The 20,809-nt window shown below is 50.3% G+C and overlaps 2 protein-coding genes across 4 annotated transcripts in view; one reads left to right on the top strand and one right to left on the bottom strand.

Moving 5' to 3' along the window:
• Positions 1 to 7,752, top strand: part of CSRNP2 (cysteine and serine rich nuclear protein 2) — a 32,119-nt gene extending 24,367 nt beyond the window's left edge. For all 3 annotated transcript variants that reach the window (XM_048831947.2, XM_048831946.2, XM_048831948.2), the window contains 2 exons: positions 1,597 to 1,893; positions 3,246 to 7,752. In XM_048831947.2, the coding sequence (XP_048687904.1) occupies positions 1,597 to 1,893; positions 3,246 to 4,118 (1,170 nt within the window). In that variant the 3' untranslated portion in view covers positions 4,119 to 7,752. The remainder of the gene's footprint in view (positions 1 to 1,596; positions 1,894 to 3,245) is intronic.
• Positions 7,753 to 8,211: 459 nt separating this feature from the next.
• LETMD1 (LETM1 domain containing 1) lies at positions 8,212 to 20,750 on the bottom strand. The gene is given in 10 exon segments (XM_048831956.2): positions 8,212 to 9,657; positions 11,748 to 11,844; positions 13,149 to 13,301; positions 13,678 to 13,779; positions 14,696 to 14,882; positions 16,298 to 16,380; positions 16,853 to 16,968; positions 18,973 to 19,124; positions 20,462 to 20,691; positions 20,694 to 20,750. Coding segments are annotated over 10 exon segments (1,248 nt in total). The 3' UTR covers positions 8,212 to 9,586.
• Positions 20,751 to 20,809: the final 59 nt, after the last annotated feature.

Genomic DNA, 20,809 nt, shown 5'->3' with positions numbered 1-20,809 from the left:
TGCAAAGCACCTGCAGCCAATGCAGTCACGAGCAGGAAGCAAGTGGACTTACAGCCACGGGACTTGAACCAGACCCCTGTCCCTTGCCCCAGTGCAGCTGCTGTCCCAGGAAAAAGGACTGTGATCCTGGGGGCCTGGCATGAGCCATCAGTGGGCAAGGGGCAATGTCAGCACTTCCCCAGTGGCAAGCAGGGCTATAGAATTGCCGTCTGTTGCAGGGAACCTCCTGGATTGCGGAGAATGAAGGTGGAGTTGCTCTGACTTCCATGGCTCCTGAAATGAGCATTATTAAGCTGGAGTTATTGCATCATGTCTCTCTCAGGAATTTTCCTTCAGCCTCCGCAAACCTGTGGCTTGTCTGATGAAAGCAGCAGCCTCTAGTGTATTGTCATGTATTCCAGCAGCAGCTTCTCCATCATGCCTACATTAGGAACTCTGATTCTTTGCATTTAAAATATAAATGGGGAGGAAAAAAGCCCCGGCTGTAAGAACACACTGTATTGTCGGTTTCCAAGGGTTTGGGGAGCAGAAGGAATGAAAGAGAAGCTGCTGCTCGGCTCTGTATTCCTGTCGGCCCGATCAGGGAGCGTCCTTCATTTCTGTAATGGAAGAGGATTGGGGGCAGAGGGTTCAGGTTTTCTTCAGCTGCTCTGGGGGACAGGCCTGGTGTGTGGGTGGGGCCCGTGGCAGCCCAGGAGCCTTATCTGTAAGTCGGTTGCCCTGCTAAAGCCACACACGTTGATATTCCTTTAGGATCCCGGGTGCCAGGTCGTGGCACCTTAGCTGCTTTTCAACCACAGCAAGCTGGGAGAGACTTCACTTGCCTGCTCTCCAACAGACGATGCCATGTATGCTGCATCTGGCCCATGGGGGTGCTGCTGCTGCTCCACTCTGTTCCTCTCCTGAGGGGCCAGATATTTTAAGACACGGCAGCCTCCTTTTATCTCCCCACTTGCAGAGGGTGGGGAAGGGCAGCCCGTCTCCTCTGACTTGAGTACAAATTCCTTCCCCAGCACATCTCCAGTGGGTCAGCGCAGATGGTGCCCTGCAGGCTATCACAAGCTGAAGGGTTGAAAGCTGGCCTGGCCTAGCAAGGAGCTGAGGAGGGGAAAACCTGGGGCCTGGTGGAGAATCCACTTGCGCGCGGCAGCTTGTTTGTTCATGCTGACTGGTCGCTCAGATCCCCCTGTGAAGCTGATGTCATGTGGAGGGCTGAGTCCCCTGCCTCCTGCTCCAGTTGTGTTGGACAGCTGAGTGAAATGGCATTTTGGCTGTAATGACCTTGGGGCGAAGGGGAGGGGAGGTGCAGGCCCAGCGGTACAAGAGGCCTCTGCGTGGGTGGGGATGAGGCAGTAGGTGACTGGGTCAGATGATGCTGTGCAGGGGGAAATTGGGAGGAAAAATCTTTTTCAGCATCTGCTGCTGCTGTTGAAGATCCCTAGGTGTGTGGTCCCAACTGAGTCTCCCCTTTCCTGGCAGATCGCTTCTCCAAGAGGTAATGCTAGCGGGTGTCTCACTAGGCATATGCTGGGGTAGAGCGCCAGGCCTTGTGCCCAGGGCCCAAGCCAAGGACTAACTCTGCCCGTGTCTCCCCAGCTGACGAAGAATGGCACAGTGGAGTCGGAGGAGGCGGACGGCCTGACCCTGGAGGATGTGTCAGACGACGACATTGATGTGGAGAATGTGGAAGTGGACGACTATTTCTTTCTGCAGCCGCTGCCCACCAAGCGGCGCCGAGCCCTGCTCCGGGCCTCCGGGGTTCACCGCATCGATGCTGAGGAGAAGCAGGAACTGCGCGCCATCCGCCTGTCACGAGAGGAATGCGGCTGCGACTGCCGCCTGTACTGCGATCCTGAAGCCTGCGCTTGCAGCCAAGCTGGAATTAAATGCCAGGTCTGTTGGGGCAGCTCTAGGTAGCACCTGGGACTGGGCTGATCTGTGCTGGATTGCGTTGGTGCATCTCTCTGGCTTGGTTTGTCTCTAGGCTCAAAGGCTGTGGGTTCAGTTTCTGTGCCAGGTCTCTGGCTTATCCCCAGTGCTGAGTTTGCAGGGCAGGATGGCAGCTACCCTTCAGAGAAGACCTGCATCTGCGTGGTTCCGGGGGCTGCTGTGCAGGGCAGCTCCCAAACTGAAGGTGGTAACAGCCCCTTCTTGCAAATCAGAGGCATCCCAGGGTGTGGGGGAGCTCTTAGGTCTGCAGCATTGGCCTGCACTGAGCGCCTCCCTGCCCTGGAAAGAGCTCTGGGGACCTTAGATAACACATCAAATAACACATCAAATACCTACTCTGGTTAGGTGGGAAGAAGATTCCCCATTAGCTGGGGTGCCGTCCCTTCCCTTCCCTGCCGCCCCCGCCCATGGAGATGAACCCCCTGTTCAGTCTGACAGAGATGATGGCTGCAGCAAAGAGCCAGTAATCAGATCCTGATGGTGTCTGCCGGGTTGAGAGCTGGGTTTGGGACCAGAGACTGCCCAGGTATGTGGCAGGAACTGTGGACTGCACTGGCTCCCCCTGCTGGCTGACTCATGTAGCACACCGATGGCGCCTTCTGGATAGAGGGGAAACCAAAGCAGTGGGGGTGGGGTGGGCAGTTTGGCATTTAAGGGTCAGAAATGGGGACAAGGGAGTAAGAGTGGAGTGACCTCCCGCTCTCCCCATCACCACCAAACACTTGGGGTCCTTGCATCAAAGCAGGGATCCCCTGAATATACTCATGAGAATCCAGGGGTAAAGAGCCAGACCTGCTGTTAGGGTGGCCTGGCCCCTCCTGCTCACTGGGCATTTGAATCTCTGGTTGTTCCCATGATGGTGAGACACAGGGGGGTTGTTCCTGGTTAGCCACACTGTCCTTGGCTGGGTGCATGGGGAGCGGTGCTGGCCATTGTCCACTGATCCCTCCCGTCTGATGAGAGCCACAGCAATGTGCCCTCCTCTCCCCACCCCCGTCACCTGCCAGCCCCTCTTAGCCACGTGCTCAGGGGGGAAGAGGCTGCAGGGTCACCTCACACTCCCCAGGTTTGGCTGGGGATGTGGAGCTCCGAGAAGGACCAGGCTCTGGCAAGGTTAATGGGGGCTGCACTTATGGGCTAGTTAATGGTTTGTTGTAGTGCGGTGGCAGACACAACCCTGTGCATGTTTCCTTCAGCTGAGGTCTGAGCCCGAGTGCTTTCCCTGGAGAGGTGCTCATGCCATGTCACCCTGTTGTTGTCAGCTGCGGTCTCACTGCTCTTCCCTTTACTCCCAGGTGGATCGCATGTCCTTCCCGTGTGGCTGCTCCAGGGACGGCTGTGGGAACATGGCCGGGCGAATAGAATTTAATCCCATCCGGGTGCGGACTCACTATCTCCACACCATCATGAAGCTGGAGCTGGAGAACAAGCGGCAGGTGAGCCGGCCCCAGGCCCTGGAGGAGGAGTCTCTGCACGGCTCCAGCAACGACTGGCTGGGAACACAGCCCTCGGAGACGCAAGACTTCCAGGAGTTCATGGCGGAGAACGAGACAGCCGTCATGCACCTGCAGACGGCAGAGGAGCTGGAGAGGCTGAAGGCTGAGGAAGACTCCAGTGGTGCCAACATAGAGAGCTTAGGAGTGTGCATCCTTGAGGAGCCTCTGGCCGTGCCCGAGGGGTTGTGCCCAGGCCTACCCACGCCAATCCTCATTCAAGCCCAGCTCCCGCCGGGCTCGTCTGTCCTGTGCTTCGCAGACAGCACCGAGCAGGCAGCCTCGGCTGTGGCCGACCAGTCCTACTTGAACAATGGGCCGGTGGTGTACTACCAGGTGGACCAAAGGTCCGTGCTGGGGGTGAAGGGCGAGAGTGGCACGGAGGAGTCGGAGGTGCCCTCTCGTTACACAAATGAGAAAGATCTGAGTGTCTTCTCCGTCCCCGTGGCCTCGCTGGTGCCTTGCAGCAGAGCCGTGGCCCCGAGCAAGACGGAGACGGGGAAAGTAGCCGCCTTGTCTCTGGAGCCCTCCCTGCCCCACGAGAGCTGCAGGGCAGCCGCGTCTCCTCCGTTCCGTACAAACGCTCCGTCGTCTGGACCAGAGCAGGCCCCAGAGAGAGCGTGTGAGCTGCCTTCCCCGGAGGAGCGCTCCCTAGGGCCCGCCCTGGCCGTGTGACCCAGCCCCTGGCCCCTCCACGTGCTTTCTCTGATGTCTATTTATTGACAGATATTTTATCGAGTGGCAGTGGCCGCTGAGGATTATTTAAGTGGGGTAGGGTGGGGTGGGGGAGCCGGGCTGCTTTGTACATATGATTTAAAAGAAAACCAATGAAACCAAGCGCTTGTGGCAGTCTCTTGAGAGGGTGGGGCATCACGTCTAACGCTGGAGGTGCTGCTCCATGTGCCAGATGAGGGAGGAGGCTCAGCTGAGCTCCCTCCCATTTGTGGAACTGGGTGTCTCCCCTCCCCCCACCCCCACAGGGACCATCCTATGTGAATCTGTGTCCGTCTCCTATAAGCAATAGTGCGAAGCTGCCTCTTATTCCTCCCCTTCGAGCACCGGACTTGGTCTGTGGGGCAGCAGGGATGCCTTTCCGTGGTTGCTTCCCCCCCCCGATCTCGAACGTGTTTGTGTGGCAGAGTCTCATCCTGCTTCTCATCCCAGGTGAAACTGACAACATTCCTACAGTACCGTCTGCTTCAGCACTTGCCCTTGGAACCTCCTGTCTGGACCCCTCCCCAGCAGCGGAACAGTCTGGGCTCTCCGCTCTCTCCCCTGGTATCTGCCACCCTTACCTTGCCCCGAAAAGATGGCTTTCTATGGATCAATCATCCTCCACGACTAGTTACGTTTACTCTTTCGGCATGCAACCATTTTATAAACTAACACCAGCTTAGAGTCTCCTGCTTCTCAGTAGCTTTGTCCTGGCCCCGCCCTTACTGCCTCCCAGCACTGCATCACCTGCCCGTTATGGGCTTGATGGAATCCATTCTTTTTTTTTTTTTTTTTAATGTGCTGAATGTTTACTGAGCCATTCTGTGACCCATTGCCTGTAACTGATACTACAGTCCCTGTGCTGGGCTGTAGGCTCCCTTCCCTATGGCAAAGAAGGGAGCTCCCTCTTTGGACCTGGACTACTCCAATGGAATTGATCTTTGTGGAAGTATGAAGGTTGGATGGTAAAGACTGGTAACCTGGTGGAGACAGACGGGAGGATGCCACCTGACTGTTTCCTAATCAAGTCCATGTTTTCTGTTTTAATTGCACAGGAAGTGGAGTGGGGAGGGGGAAGACCAACAACATGATCCACATGCTCACCTAAAAAAAAGCTTCCTGCCACCCCGTCGCTTAATAGTGATCCTCTGTCCTGGCTCGGTCTAAACTGGAGGGCGAGAGGTTTGCATGCAATGGAATTGCAGCTTTGGGTGACTGGGTGAGCAGCAAATATTTCCACTCCTGAAAGAAATCGGCCCTTTCCCTACTAGGGCTGTCTGTGAATTCAGCAGAGATTGCAAAGGTGCAATACGTTGGTGGCAGAGAAGGTGCTGTGCTCTGGGCTTGCATCCCAGCCTGGTGCAGGGAGGCACATAGTCATCATTCTAATAAGCCACAGCATATTCCCAAGACTCTGGGGGAAAGGCGAAATCTTCTCAAAACTGCCACAATTCCTGTCCTAACAGCCCATGAACCCTGCCTTCCAGGCAGGTAGCAAAAGCACTTTTCTCCCTAGCCTCACAGGCATCTTCCTTTCTGTGGCAAAAAGCTGGTACAGACCCCGTCCCCTGAGTCCCCTCATTCTCCTGGCCCAAGGAGAACACATCCAGGACCCAGTTGTATTTCTCTGCACTGTACTTTCTGAAAGACCAGGACCCAGCACAACTGCAGTACTAAATTTCTGCGAAGAGCAGAAATACCTTTCCCTTCTCTTTCAGACTCATGGAACCTGCCGGGCTGCCGAAACAATCTCGTCCATTTCACTTTTCCATTACAGATTTCTCCCATAGTAAGTAGCTACAGCACTTATTTGTGCTGGAAGGATACTAAGCAGTTGGTGGTGGGTCAGCTACATGTTAACGCCTTGCTGGATTTCTAGGGTGAACAGAGCTGTGTTTTGGTGACTGGTATTTAAAATCCCCTTGCTGCCTGACTTCTTCCTGGCGCAGTGAGCAGTTAGAAGTGAATGTTGTGTTCAGCAAACTAGCTTTTCCTCTGTGGTTTAGACTGTGAACCTCCTCTGGCCTCAGTGGCCATGTATCCTTAAACATCGAACACCCAGGCCCATCACCTGCCTGCTGGGGCTATGGCCACAACCCCATCAACATGACTGTGAGAAATGGACAACAGCTCACACTGGTGCAGGTGATGTTTCTTCTCTCCCCCATTTGTTACGGGGCACAAATGAAATCACTAAATTCCCTATTTCCAAATTCCACACTCTGAGCTATAAAGCTGGGTGCTGTAGAATAGATAGATGTCCGGCCCACCCCCAGGGCAGCTGTCTTTTCAAAAGTGGGTCCCTACACAGGATGCTGAATCTTGCACTTGGTGCAGCCACAGCTGGGCATCTCCTGTAAACAGCCCAAACACGCTCCCTGCATTTTTGTTGCCTTAATTCCACAGCCAATCCCCTTCTTCTGGGACAGCAAGAAGCATAAAGGCTTTAAAAGTCATTCTTGCAGTAGGACAGCAACAGAGCGTGTGCTACTGAGCACTTTAAGCTTCACCCCTCGGCCGAACTGTAACCAGCAGAATGTGTGCTTGAGACTGGAATTAACCATTCACACCTTTTCCTAGCAGATCCCTTTGAAGCCTTTAGCAGGGGGAATTCTCCCCCCAACATTCCAAGATGGTGCTGCCAGTGAATAGGAAGAGGCTAGTTGAACCCACAGGTAAAGTCTAAAGCTCTTCTCCTCCTCCCCCCCCATCCCCCATGGAATAATGGTCACCTGTGCCAGTAGGATGATAACTCCCTCCACTTCGCACAGTTAGCTGACCCGGCTGCGTGTGTTGATCAGGTGTTGAGTAACTGGATTGGCCATTTGCCAGACTGACACCGTGTATCCATAAAGGCTTTGGGCACACGGTCTGCTCCTATGCGAAACAGGGCAGCTCTCCTTTGCGAGGGAAAGCAAGTGAGTGGTTCTGCCTGGTGACATTTAATAGGTAAAATCTTCCCTTCTTGATTCGTATCCCAGCCCTTCGATGCTATGGAAGCGAATGAAACTAGGCTGGAGCCTTCTGGTGATGTGTGGAAATACACAGGCTGACCAGAGGCTGGACTGCTTTAAATGAAATTACAGAAGAATCCTAGGGCAGCAGTTAGGCTGGGGGCTCTCACACTAAACAAAGAACTAACAGGATTTACTCTATTTTTACAAAGATAACTATGCTGTTAATAGTGCAATGAAAGTGCATTTTGGCCTTTTCCCTCCCCCCTTCCCCACACACACTTTGTGACACTAATGCTGGTACCACACTGTCTCCTCCTAAACCACTTCTGTGAGCCATGTAGTAAACCCAACAGCCCATCTCACTTCTGGTGCTATTGAGCTGTTGCCTGTTCCCGATCTGAGACATTTTGGTTCTAGCCCTGCTCCTCTTCCTATTTAAATAGTGACTTTGCTACTTCTAACTTCTCCGGTCTCCTCTCACACACTGTATACAGGTGGAATTTTCAATGTGAATCCAAAGCTTGTCAGGTCCTCTGCATTTTTTTTTTTTTTTTTGGCCTTTTAGGTTCTTTTCATTGTGATAATGCTGTATTTAAAGAGAATATTTAAGTGTAAAAATAAAGAAATGCTCAAACTTGCATCCTGTGCCTTGTGTTCTCATCTCAAAGGGGATAAAAGCATATGGTTTAAGCTAGTTAGGGTGAGGTTACCTCTGTGCCACGGGGTAGGAACTCCTGTTGTGGCCTGTTAGACCCTAATTCAAGCAGATTAGAGAAGTGAGGTCTATTTGTGAAGTAACCATTGCACACCTCTGGAAATTGCAGTGTGGTCTGGGTCTATGGTGAAGGCATAAACAAACAAAGGCTGTTTACTCAGACTGCAGCTTAATGTCCTCTGGTTTATTAATGGGACATAGAATAGTGGGGCTTTAACAGCTCGCTTGATCCTCTGGGTTAGTCCTCCTAGACATGCCGTCGTCCTGCTTTAAAATCTGTGAGCAGGGCTCCAGTCTCGGCAATCTTAATCAGAGTTCCAGGTGCTGGGAGACTAATTGGACACCTCACACAGGATCTAATTTTAAAAATACACCAGAGACCTTTCCTTAGCTGTTGTCTTTAATGGAATATTTATGTAAGGATACCACAGATTTAAGACAGACATTTCATGCATTTTTACTGCCATAAATAACTTAAGACACTAGTTATAAGTAACTTTTTTTAAAAAATCCCTTAAACTCAACTTGCAGCCTCTGCCACGAGACATTCAGGTGCACAGGGATGGAGCTCCTGTTGACCAAACTCCTGGCTCCCAAATCCTCACACTGAGCAAAAAGTTCAGGTCTAAAAACTGATTAGGCAGAACTTAAATCACTTCATTGACAAAATGAAGCTGAGACTAAGTCCTTAACAGGTAAGTGCTGTTTAGCATTTATTTCTATGGCAATAGGCTCTAGGCCAGCATTTTCAGATTGGGGTACCAAACAAAGTGACCTGAACTCAGCTCCTACTGATTTCAGAGGAAGCTGCAGATGCTCAGAAACTGAAAATCAAGCTAACTTACAGTGGAGCCAAGTTTGAAAGTGGGAACTGTTCCTATCTGGCCTGTATCTCTTTCCAGCAGTCAGCTAGGGCAGAGAGGAACAGCCACAGTTCAAGCACTAACAGGGCACTGCTGTGAACTAAAAAGACAACTGAACAAATACATGGATCCTCAACATTAAGGCATATCACTGGCCAAAGGGGCAAGGTCACTTACTAAGCCCCAGGCAATTAGGGTGCTCTACTCACAACCCCTCCTAGTAAAATTCACCTTATTCCTAAAACAACATAGTAAATAAAGCTTAACAACTTAACAGGAAAAACAGCAAAGAGCACTGCTCCAGACAGGTGTCTCTTCACAGGTCCTGGAGAACAAGGAACCTAGCTGGCTAATGCCCACTGCTGTAAGTTACCAGTGGGAGCCTCCCGGGGAAGCTTACAAATCCAGGAGAGACTAGCTTTCTCCACTGGACAGGATTACATTTAAAGTGCCACAGTTTGAGGCTATAATAGCAAAGCCAGGGCTCCTGGCTGCGTGCCAACATGGTCTCTTCTGGAAAATGACAGGGAAGAGCATAGACATCTGCATGGCTCAGAATTGCAGAATCACTCCCAACTCCAGCAAGGGCCACTCTTACACATTCAAAAACCATGGAATCTACCACCTAGTGACTGGGAGCCACAGCAGGTTCTTGCTCTCAGGGACTTGACGATGTATCTTAGGTAAATGAGCTTGCAGCTCTCATCGCTGGCAGGGCTGAGGAGGGGTTTTACTCTTCTATGCTGTACTGTTTAGAGGTGGATCGGCAGGCAAAAAGCAAGGTGTTTCTCGCTAAAGTCCAGCCCCCCTCCTGCAATGCAAGCAAAAAACTCTACCCTGCTGCAACCACCAGCACTAGAAATAGGTCGACAGTTGAAGTCGGTGCCTGTACCATCACTCCTTGGCCCCGAGGTAGTTGGTGGACATTAAGACCATGCTGTGTGCCAAGAGCGAGACCTCCGAATCTGAAAACACAAAGTCATGTTTACCTGACACCTCCAGAGCCAGCAAGCGGGAGTCCCCATCTTGAGCGTGCTACTGGTGGCAGGCACCCCCTGGCCCCAGCAGAAGGCATTTCCAGAGGTGAGAGGAAACAGTGGCAGGCGCCAGCTAAAGTACCCAGCCCTTTTATCCTTCATTTACCACAAAGGCTCACTGGACGGCTGGCAGACTGCGACGCAGCAGCAGCAGCAAGCAGTGTAGGCTCACACTTCACCCAGGCCACAGCACCATCAAGAAGGTCTGAATACAAGTTCTCCTGACATCCGGCTCTGGGCTGTACACCTGTTCTGTAATGACCCCTACTACACCCATGAACAATGCAGGGGCTGGAAGGTCAGCCTCCTGTTTCACCAGCACTGTCTGGGCAGAGACAAATCCCTAGTTGGTTCTCGCATCAAATCCTCGAAAGAGGGAAGGGTAACACCTACACAGTGCAGTGATCACAAACCTGCAGCCAGGACAATCCCCCTCCCCACCCACGCCACCCATTTAGAACAGTGCTGGGGACTAGCTGGGAGGAAGAAGCAGCATGTTTGACAAAAGCAAGAGTTGCCTACACCTGCAGTAGCCCAAGGAGAGAACTGCAACCTCCACCACGGCATCTGGGCCACAGATGTATGCCAGGGACTCCACAGGTTTGCCCTGTAAATCTGCAGCGGGACCAGCTGACAGCACTCATGTTAAGCTTTTCTGTGCCATTCTCTGAGTGACAATCCTTGGCCAAGCTGTCGGTCATCTGGCAGCCCTTTTGGACACAGTAGCTCAGTTTTGCCCTGAAGAGAAGCTCTGTATCACCATGATACAGAGTCCTAAACCCTTTGCCTTGTTCCTCGAGGTTTTATAATTCCAGCTCTGCTCCCCAGAGACCTGACAGGTTGTGAGGGGGGAGCTGGCAGCAGGTAACTGGGATTGGCAAACTCCAGCTGCCAGGATGCTGATCAGGGGCCAACAAGAATCAAATGATTCCAGAAGAAAAGCTGTTCATTTGTTCGCAGAGATTTCATGGGTTGAGATACTCTCTAGCCAGCAGTCCTGTCAGAATTTAGTATTTTAACTAAAGCCACCAGTGACACTCAGGACAGGCACGGGGGAGGGGAAATGTCAATCTCGTTCTTGGAAGCCAGGGCAGAGGCCAGCTCCTCTCCAGCTAGTTGTGAGAAGAGAAAGTGAGAGGTTAGAAGCTCCACCGAATGGGCTGATCCCAACCCATTAACTGTGGGGGATGCGGTTCCCCCAGGGAGCCAGCCTGGGAACATACTCCATTTAAACAGCCGTTTTTTAGGTTAGAGACTGCAGTGCTTTTGGCCATGTGCTCCATCGCCGCTCAGCCTCCCTAGCACGCATCTCGGCCAAATAAGCCCAGAAGCTGCAGCTAATGCACTGGCCTGGCCCAATTGGAGCTGTTTGAATGTTTATGTCTCTTCGTATACTGAGAAACTCTTCTTTGGATATCTGTTCCTCTTTCCCCATGTACCTGCACTCAATCAACGGTGCCAAGAGGACACGAGATGGCAATACTATGATCTGCCTCTGAGGGTCCTGCAGCGTGAACTCTTTTTTTCTCTGTTAAAACACACGCATAACCTGGACTCTCCCAAGCCCAAGGATTTCAGTAAGGTCCCACTTCCAGGACACCAGAGCAAGACCATAACCTTACAGAAGGACACCGTGCTCAAGGTTCAGACAGACCAGCCAGAACTTGGTTCAAGGTCTCACCTAAAAGTAAATGGCTCAGAAATCAGCTTATCAACTTCCAAATGCAGAAGGGCTGGAATGTGAACCTGTGGCTGCAGGGAACCTAGGCATTTCAGACCTGAGGTTTGGACCATTATGCCCACCCCTCCCTATTGTAGGCATCTGTAGGGCTGCCATTCAGAAAGCCCCGAAGCTCCATTTGTTTTGAAATGTATAACCCTGTGTGACACGTAACTACAGCTTTGATGTTCACAACCTCGGGTGCATTGCCTGAGGTCAGCTCTACGGGATCTGCACCGCACACAAGAGGAAGAAGCAGCCAAGAGGTGGCCAGCTGGCTGAGCTCTGCCAGTCTTACCTTTCAGTTCACAGGAGAGCTTCACCCACTGCTTCAGCCATTTTTGGCATTCCGATGGGCTGAGGTGGGTGGAGTTCAGGCCCCGGACATAACAAGCCTAACGACCACAGAAGAGAGAGAAGCAAGTGTCAGGGCAGGTGCGTGCAGACTAATGAGCTTTCATTTCAGTGGGGATCACTGAACACAAGGGGCTGGAATCTGGACTGAGACTCCCACGAAGTGCAGCCCAGGAAAGAGGGGACAAAAGTAGCTTTAAACCATGGACTGCCTTGGTCCCCTGTGTAAGTTAGAGCAGCCCCATTGCTGCTCCACAGCTTAGAATCACCAGAGTACTCCATCTGCTTCCCTTTTACCCCCAGCATGCCCCTACACTGGAGAGTGAGGTGCAGGAATAGCACAGGGCCATGTAATCCAGCCCTACTCTGGACCTCCACTAGAAGTGTTCCCCCAGTGGCTGCTTTATACTCCCTCTATTCTGCTGGAAGTGAAGCTCAAACATTCACACTAAGGCAATCTCTTGTGCAGGAAGGATTGCAACTCTAGACCCCTTTAAAGTATATTCAGAGCACTAGTCAATTTCAGAGGCAATACACAGGTGTTACTCCTATGTCCCCTGTACACTAAATCTCTTGAATCCTGACTCCCTGCTGGAAGGTGTATTCACAAGGCAGCTCGTTTATTTCTGATGGGAAGAAACAGGCTTAATTCTCTGGCTCAGTTACTTTTGGGGGGCATTTGGATAAATACAGCTTTAAATGGACCAAAACACCATGTAGTTTCTCTAGTGCAATTGCTTCACACATGAGATGGCATGGGAGAAGTTTCCCCCTCCCCCCAGGAAACATGTATAACCCTGCCTCTCACCTCAAATCCCTGCCCACTCCCTCTGCTGAGGAAGGCTTATTTGTGTGGCCCAGGCATGGCCTAGCTATCCTCCCCCATACATACACTTCAAGCAGGGAAAGTCACTGATTCATGCATTTCTTCTTAGCTCATTGTACATCTCTGGAGCTGAGCAATTTAAACTCAGTGACCCGCTTTCCTCTTTTCCCCAGCCCTAGCTAAGCAGCAGAACAAACAACAGGGCCTAAGCCTGCAATCCTCCCTTGACTTCAACGGGCATTTTGTCTGAGTCAGGAGTGCAGGATCAAGCCCCAAGTTATCGGCCAGGATCTGAGCCTGAATAGTATTTCTTTGATGTAGACACAACAGGAGAAACCGTGACCGGTTCATAACACAGCAAATCATATTCCACCACAGAGACGCTGTCACACAAGGCTTTTTGCTCACGAGTGAGAGAAAAAACCAACTGTGTATCTAGTTCTCCCCAACAGGATTCTGGGAGTCTCGTATTTTTCTAAGCTAGCTGGCACAACATGAAAGGGGAGGACTCAGTCTTACCATTTTCACTTCCTCTTCAGTTAGTTCGCTCACTCCCAGCTTCAGCATGGCTCGGTCCAGATGCTGTAACTCCAACATATGGCTCCGCAGCCGGTATCTCAGGAAGAAGATTGGCAAGTGAGGAGTCAGGAACAGGATACGGCTCAAGGCTTTCTGTGGCAGGGAGTGAAAAGCAGGGCAAGGAAAATCTGTGAAGTCTCAAGGAAACCTGCTAAGATTCAAGGAGAGTATATGGGATAGTGGGCAGAGCCCAGAGAACCCAGGGATCTAATCCAGGCTGAGCTATTGGCGATGATCGTCCCTGATGGGTTCAGACTAGGAGGTGAGGTTAGCCTTGGGTAAGAGCATCTCCCTTGAGAAGGCCTTCAGCAAGCAGTGGGCAGAGGGCATCGTGAAACAGCCGCCGGCTGCTTCGTGACCATTCAGAGTTCAATGAACTGCCTCCATCCTCAGCACTCAGCTGTACGTACAATCCCGGCTATCTCCTTAATCACTAGCACAGACAGCCTCTGCAGGGAGAGGCACTTACCACTTGCCAAACGCGCAGCCTTTGCAGGCCCAGGGGATGTCCCGTAAACAAGCTTCTCACGGCCAAAAGTTTTGCCACCTCTGGATGGGAACCGCTCTGCACCTTGGAGAGCCAGATTTTTTTTGCTCATGATACTTCCCATAAACAGATGACTTGTCTGACCCCAGCTACTGAGGACTCAGCAGGACCCCTGGAAATCCATCTGTGCCCAACAGGTAAGTCGCTAACCTTGTTCCCTCAGCATTTCTAAGTGCCAGGTGTTGTGGCATTAGCATGCTGTGTGGTGCCATATTACTCTCAGCCTACACCAAAGCAGAAATGCCTCTCTGCTTGGATGGTCTCCATTGAATTCCTTTGGACCAGCAACTCCGGGTAACCACACCCCCTCTCCCATCACCGAGGGTTTTCTCGCCAAGCTGATGCAACCTGGGCACTTTTTTGCTTGTCATAAGAGGGTTTTACTTCTTCCACCTCCCAGACTGGTTCCTACCTACCTATTAGCACAAGGGCAGCCTTTCTGCCTCTTAAAGACCTTTGGATTCATCTCTGTAACTGCCTCGGGTGGAACAGATCGAGACTGTTTCCTTTTTATGAGGTTAGAACAATGAAAATTCAGGGGAATTTGTCTGCCCATGGACAGCCAATGAAGCTGAGGAAGCTTGGAGGGCAAGAAATGAGGGATCAGCCCTTCTTTAAAAGGATTTGAGACTTAGGATGACCCACAAGCATAGGCTCAATCCCCATCAGACACAGAATCCTAGACCCGCTGGATGGGATTCCTATTCGAGCAGACAAACTCAACGTTTCAGATGTAAACAATCCCACCAAAACTACGGGCCAAATCCCCCTCTGACCCCAGTGGGGTTACCCAGAGTGCAGTTCAGCATACAATTTGATCCCATGTGCCAACCAGGTTAGCTCAGCAGCCAGTAAGGCTATAACCTAATGATGAGACGCTGCTGACCCTACAGTGTCCCCGAGGAGCCGTCCCCATGGGGGCTTACCCTGTGTTACTTACCTGGGTGCAGAGCTCTTGCATCTGACTTCGGAGCTGCTGATCCGCTACAAAACGAGTCACCTGCTCTAAGCCATCAATGAGTTCTGGGTACACCTCTCTCCGCATACCATGATAAATGTTCAGAAACTCAGACTGCTGCTTTGGGGTCCAGAAGTGGCGTATCAACAGTTGCCTTGGGAACAAGTACCTTGGAAAGAAAAGGTCATCCAGAGGTAACACACTGAGCTTCACAAGCAGGGACACTGCAGCTACACAAAATCTAACACTCCGCAGTCACAGGCCAGGCTTGTGGCCTAGCAATAGTGCCTTGCCTGTCAAACCGGAGACACGCTGTGAGTGTTCTGGGACCTGGCCCCATGGTTACTGCTCTGCCTGTGATGTGGCAAACCAGGGCTTGATTCCCAGTTCCTTCTGTCCAGATCTGGGAGCTCCACAGAAGTGGGTCGCTCAGACCCTTGCACAGCAGCCTCCCCTTCTGGCCAGTTAAGGGGCAGCATCGATGAGCTCCAACTAGTCCCATCTAGCCCTCGGCTGTGACCCAGGACCACCAGTATGCAGGTATAAAGATCTCCAGAGCACCGATGATGCAGAAACCTCACTGATAATAAGTCCATTAAGATACTAGATAAATAATCTGTCAGTCATTTAGCTGTATCAATTAACCCACAGAGCACAACATAGTCTAGTCAGGGCTGTGCAAGGAGCTTGGAGGGGCATTCCAGGTGCTTGGGGGTGGAGGGTAGCATCCGGGAAGGGAACTGGATCACTTATCTGGACGGGGTAGCTGGGAAAGAAGTATGGACACATGTGAGGAGGCCACTTTTACAGTCAAGTGTCCACCGGACTGTTTACTGAAGACCTACTCAGATGCTACAGTGATAAGCACCATATAAATGCCAATAAATATAAAGTTTGCACTGTTCTTAGGGTTAGAAAGAAGGAACTAATGGCATGGGGAGGTACCTAGAATGCAGCAGAAATCTCCTCAGACAAAATCAATGCTGTTTGGTTTGTTCATCTGGATTTCCTTTTTGCTATAAGGGGGCCCAGAACACGCACTAATATAGTGAGAGCAGAATGTCCCAAGAGATCCAAGGCACTGGATTTTTACAGAGGTTAGTACAGAAATGGGAACTTTAATCTGAACAGAAGGGAGAAATCAGTTCGGATAGAAAACATTCAGATTCCATCTAGTTCATGACATCTAGGTGATGAGTTGTCTGCAGACAAACAAGAAGTTAATGATTCTTCCCTCTTGCGCTTACTCAATTTAGACAACTGGAAAACTACATCGGAAAAAACGAATCAGGCCCAGAATCATCATTTTCCATGAATATGAGTGTAGCTTTAACTGCTGCAAAAAATAGTCTCCAGAGGAACAAATTCAGCTGTTCTGTAGCAAACCCTCTCATCAGACAGCCAGGAATAGTACAAGTGTCAGCTGAGAGACGAGAGAAGAAAGGAGCCCAAAGAGAAAGATCAGCTCCACTGACTAATCGCTTCAGTTACCATCTGAGCCTCTGCATGGTGACTATTCAGGGCAAGGACTTTGCAACAAGATGTTCAACAATGTTTTAAAGGCTCGGTAAAAGATATACTTACATCAGCAAAAAGACGAAGTAGTTGGCAAAAGGTGGAAGGGAGAGAAGCCCAATAGGAATGGCCTTGATCAGGTCCCTGCGAAACTGACCAAAAATTAAAACAACACAGTTATGACTTGATAGCAAGTTACAGCAATGCAGTTGAAAACTGATTGATAGACTGTCTCAGATCAGCCAGCAGCATTCTAACCCTGCTCTCAATAAGAAATGCTCTGTAAGTGCCAGGAACATTATAGGCCAGAGCAAACTGCCAAGCTGCCTTGGGTTAAATACCCAACTTTGTAAAGCCACCATGCTATGGTGGCAGGTTCTTTAAAGTGTGTATCTTGACCCTCCCTTCACAGAAAGGATAGAGAGTCTACCCAGTGACAAAAGCAGACCCACCCTCTAAAAGCAGGGCACTCTCTCTCTGTCATGGAATCACAAGAGGTGTAAGTCACTAAACAAGGTTGCCAGTTGCATGGGACAGTGTAGTAAAATGCTTGATCGTTTGAGAAATTCAGCATAACTTACAGATACCAGAGTAAGAAACAGGAACCTGAAAGGTGGCCCCCACCTGTCTTAATCTTTCCATCTCCCTGTATGGAAGCTGATGAAAATCGATCTTTTGAAGGGACATGTTTAACTTTATTCTTCTTATTTCTTTTGCTTCCGAAAACAATGTCCGAAATCCTGTACAGAATACAGATGTTACCTTCAGGCCTGGAGCTGTGCTCTGCCCCAGAGATCCCTTGACAATGTCCTTCACAATCCCTTACATCCTTATTTAGTTTGGCTACTGAGCAGCAGAGTGCAGTACAACACAACTTGATGCATTGTAGATAGTCTCATATAGGCTGTTCTCCACATAGAGTTATTCAGAGAACAGAAGAAGCTGAGAGTGAAACAAGAATAGAGGCTGGAACATGTAGAATCTAACTCAAGCCATCAAAATTTCAACAGCTCTTCCAACTGTTGCAGCCATCCGCAGAATGCGAGAGCAGTTTACCTGACTGATCCAAAACCTTTAGTAGCACAGGCTGCAGACTGGAGTAGCCCATCAAGCTGTATTACAGGATTTTTTGGAGGGATGTGCATGAGGAGGGAGGGCAGTTAGACACAATTACTGCTTCCTCGGTACACATAAAATTCTGACTTCAAATCAAAACAGGAAGTGCCACAGTAGATCAAACCAGTGGTCTATCCAATCTGATCTCCTGTTCCTGAGTCAGCTGGGGACAGATGTTTCAGAGGAAGGTACAAAACCCACAGAATGGACACTTCTGCATTAAGGATTCAAGCATCCGAGAAGTTTCTTCCTCTGCTCTAAAACATGAGGGCTAATATCCCTTACGGGCAAGATTTTTCAGAAGTGCCTAAGGATCTATGTCCCTTCGTCCCTTTAAAAAGCCCACCCTGTACACTCATCCTAGAACAGTAGGCATTCATTATCCATATAAATGTTGAATTGTTTTTTTTGGAATCCTACTAAGCTCTTGGCCTTAGTCTATTATGGCAATGACTTACATGGGTGAATTATGCATTTTGTGAAGGCCATTAAATGTATTAATTTTAAATCCGTTGCTTTTCAGGTAAAGAGGCTGTCCCTTGGTCTTGTATGGAGAATAAATAAGCTTACAAAACTTATCTAATATCTGTCTATTATGTCAGCTTTTTTCTGTCTGCTCTCTAAGTAGTCTGAACCTTTTTATTCTTCCCCATATGGAATTGTCACTTTTGTTCCCCATCACTGAACCTTTCTATTTCTGCTTTATCCTTTTAGTGATAGGGTGACTAAAACTGGATCTTTTTTCAAGGGGAGGGAGCCTCCTTATCACCTCTGACTTGGATATACAAGAGGTCTTTAAATCTCATCGTTAATATCTATTCCCAGTACGCTGGTCCAGCCTTTACAAACAACATATCATAGAGAAGCCCAGAAGGTGACTATTGTGATCATCTTGTATGACACAAGCCATAGAATTTCCTTGAATTAACTCCTGTTTAAACTAGAGCACATCTTTCAGAAAAATATCCAATCTTGATTTAAAAATTGCCTGAGCTGGTGTATCTACTGCAACCCTCTGTAAATTGTTCAAATGGTTAATTACCCTCACTGTTAAAAAAGTGTGCCTTATTACCTGTCTGAATTTGTCTAGCTTCAACTTCCAGTCACTGGCTCTACATTGGATGTTATTGGATATAGAGCAGTTTTCAAAACAACGTTGTCTGGCAGTTCAGATTTAGATTTTGTGAGAAAAGATTTTACAGAGCTTAATAGAAAAGTTTTCATGGTTTTAAGAAGTTTTTCGGGTTTTTTTTAAACATTTGTCTGGAAAGTGTTAATTACCCAAACAGCCTGACCCAACAGAGTGAAACTAGCTAGTCTATTTTCATTGTCCAAACTGAATGAAATGCAAAAAAAAGCCAACACCCATCGTAAGTGATAAGTTAATGCTATGTTACGGCTGAGACTTTCCGTCAATTGCTTAAGGGACTTGAAAAATTGGCTTTGAAAATCCCACCCTAAAAATTCTTTCATGTGCAAAATTCTGAGACTATTCATAAAACACAGAAAAAAATAAGCAATTTTTAGTCTTACAGTGTCCCTTTAGCTAACAAAAAATAGGCTACAATTATTGAGCCTGCCTTTTCTATAATCAGTCAAAGAAACCAGTTCTCCCACTCAAAACCTACCTTTCAGAAAAGTCGAATACAATAGATAGAAGCGGGGGAATGTCCTTTCCAAAAAGCTCTCATATTTCCCATTGGCATATTTGAATTGTGATATGACAGCAGCAAGGAGGGCTTTGGGGTTTGTCTTTGTAGAGAGGCAGCATGCTGGGTGCCTGTAACAGAAAGTAACTCACAGAAAAATCTTATAGGAACCAGGTGATCTTTCCATACCCTGCACAGTGAGGCGGTAAAGAGGAAAGTACATGCACTCCAGCCAACCAGCAAAGCCTTGTGGGGATGTAGGGCTTGAGCTGAAGTGATTTGATTGGATGCAAAGCCTGAGTAGCTGTGAAGGGGGGCGGGGGGTGGAAAAAACCACCACTCACAATGAGGAAGATGGGACAAAACTCTACAGGGATTTCATTTTTGAAGTATGCTGGTAACAAAGGTTCTGCAGGCCAAATTCCATTCTCAGATGAACCTATGTACCACCACTGCCTTCAGAGTCTGTCTTGTTAAATTTGTGCAATGAGGGCAGAATTTAGCCCAATAATCACACCTTAGTTAACAATTCTGTTACTGATGCCAGAGCCAGAATGGAGTCCAACTCTTTTTGATACGGTCTTGGCCACTGCAGGGCCAACAAAAATAATCAGATACTTCTGATTTACACTAATGTGAGTGAGAGAAGAGTTGGATCCATTGTGTCTGAGATGGAAACTTAAGGAGATCATGTTACAAAAGAGTCTCAGGAAGCTTCAATAGCTCCTAAATGTGTTGGCTGAGGTGCTCATCTCCACAAAGTAGCCCTGAGCTAGCTAATGAGCATCCAGCAGCAGCCGCAGGGAGATGCAGCCAAGCAAGAGGCAAAGTCACCTCCAGAATCACCTGGAAAAAAAACTGACATCCAAAGATTCAGACAATATCCGCGGCCCAACCCTCCCCTACCCCCACAACCCAACCCCAGGGTAAACAGGCACAGCTGGTGTGAAAAGGCAGGAGCACAGGTGAACTGGCAACAAGGATCCTCTACAACAGGTGTAGCTGAGCTGACAGTGGGGGGCTGTCCGCACAGAGGAGGAAGGAGTCAGTGGGCGCAGCTGGCATGGGGGGGGCTGGGCAACAGAGGAGGACTGGTCAGTAGGCACAGGTGGCACTAGGAGCCATGCAGGGGGCACAGAGGGGGAAGGGCCCAATGGGCCCGGCTGGCAGGGGACAGAGGGGGAAGGGCCCAGCATGGCTGGCACCAGGACGCACGGCGGGGACGGCTGAGCGGTCACCATGGAGACCAGCAGGAGGCGGGGAAAGGCCAACGGATGCAGCGAGCACCCGCGGGGGGGGAGGAGGGGGGGTCAACGGCCACAACGGGTACCGGGGGGAGGGGCCAACGGACACATCTTCTGTCACCGGGGGAAGCGGCGGGGGGAGGGGCCAACGGCCACGGCTCCCGTCACTGAAGGGGGGGTTGCGGCCCCCGCGCCTGCCCCTGACACCCGGTGGCCGCGCGCACCTCAGCGCCCTCCAGGCGGGGGCCGGCTCGGGAGCGCGCAGGACCCGGCGCAGGCAGCTGGCGGGGACGGTTACGGGCCCTACGCCCAGGAGCCCGCCGTGCAGACCGCCCCGGCAACAGCCCAGCCTGGACAGCGCCATCTTGGCAACGGCGCTAAGGTCATCACTAAGGGCCAAAGGGCAAAGGTTATCGCGCGGCTGGAGTGGCGGGGGGGGGGGGGAGGAGCGGGGCGATGGACAGGCCCGAGGGCTGATTGGCTGGAACTTCCGAGCAGGCGGGTTCTCCCCATCGATTCACACGTGACTATAGGCGGATGTGCTCCCGTGCAGGTCGGGCATGTGACTATAG

This window comes from Caretta caretta, chromosome 20, assembly GCF_965140235.1.
Source record: "Caretta caretta isolate rCarCar2 chromosome 20, rCarCar1.hap1, whole genome shotgun sequence".
Taxonomy (NCBI): Eukaryota; Metazoa; Chordata; order Testudines; family Cheloniidae; genus Caretta; species Caretta caretta.
Note: the sequence above shows the minus strand (reverse complement) of the source record. Positions and strands in the feature narration are given on the sequence as shown.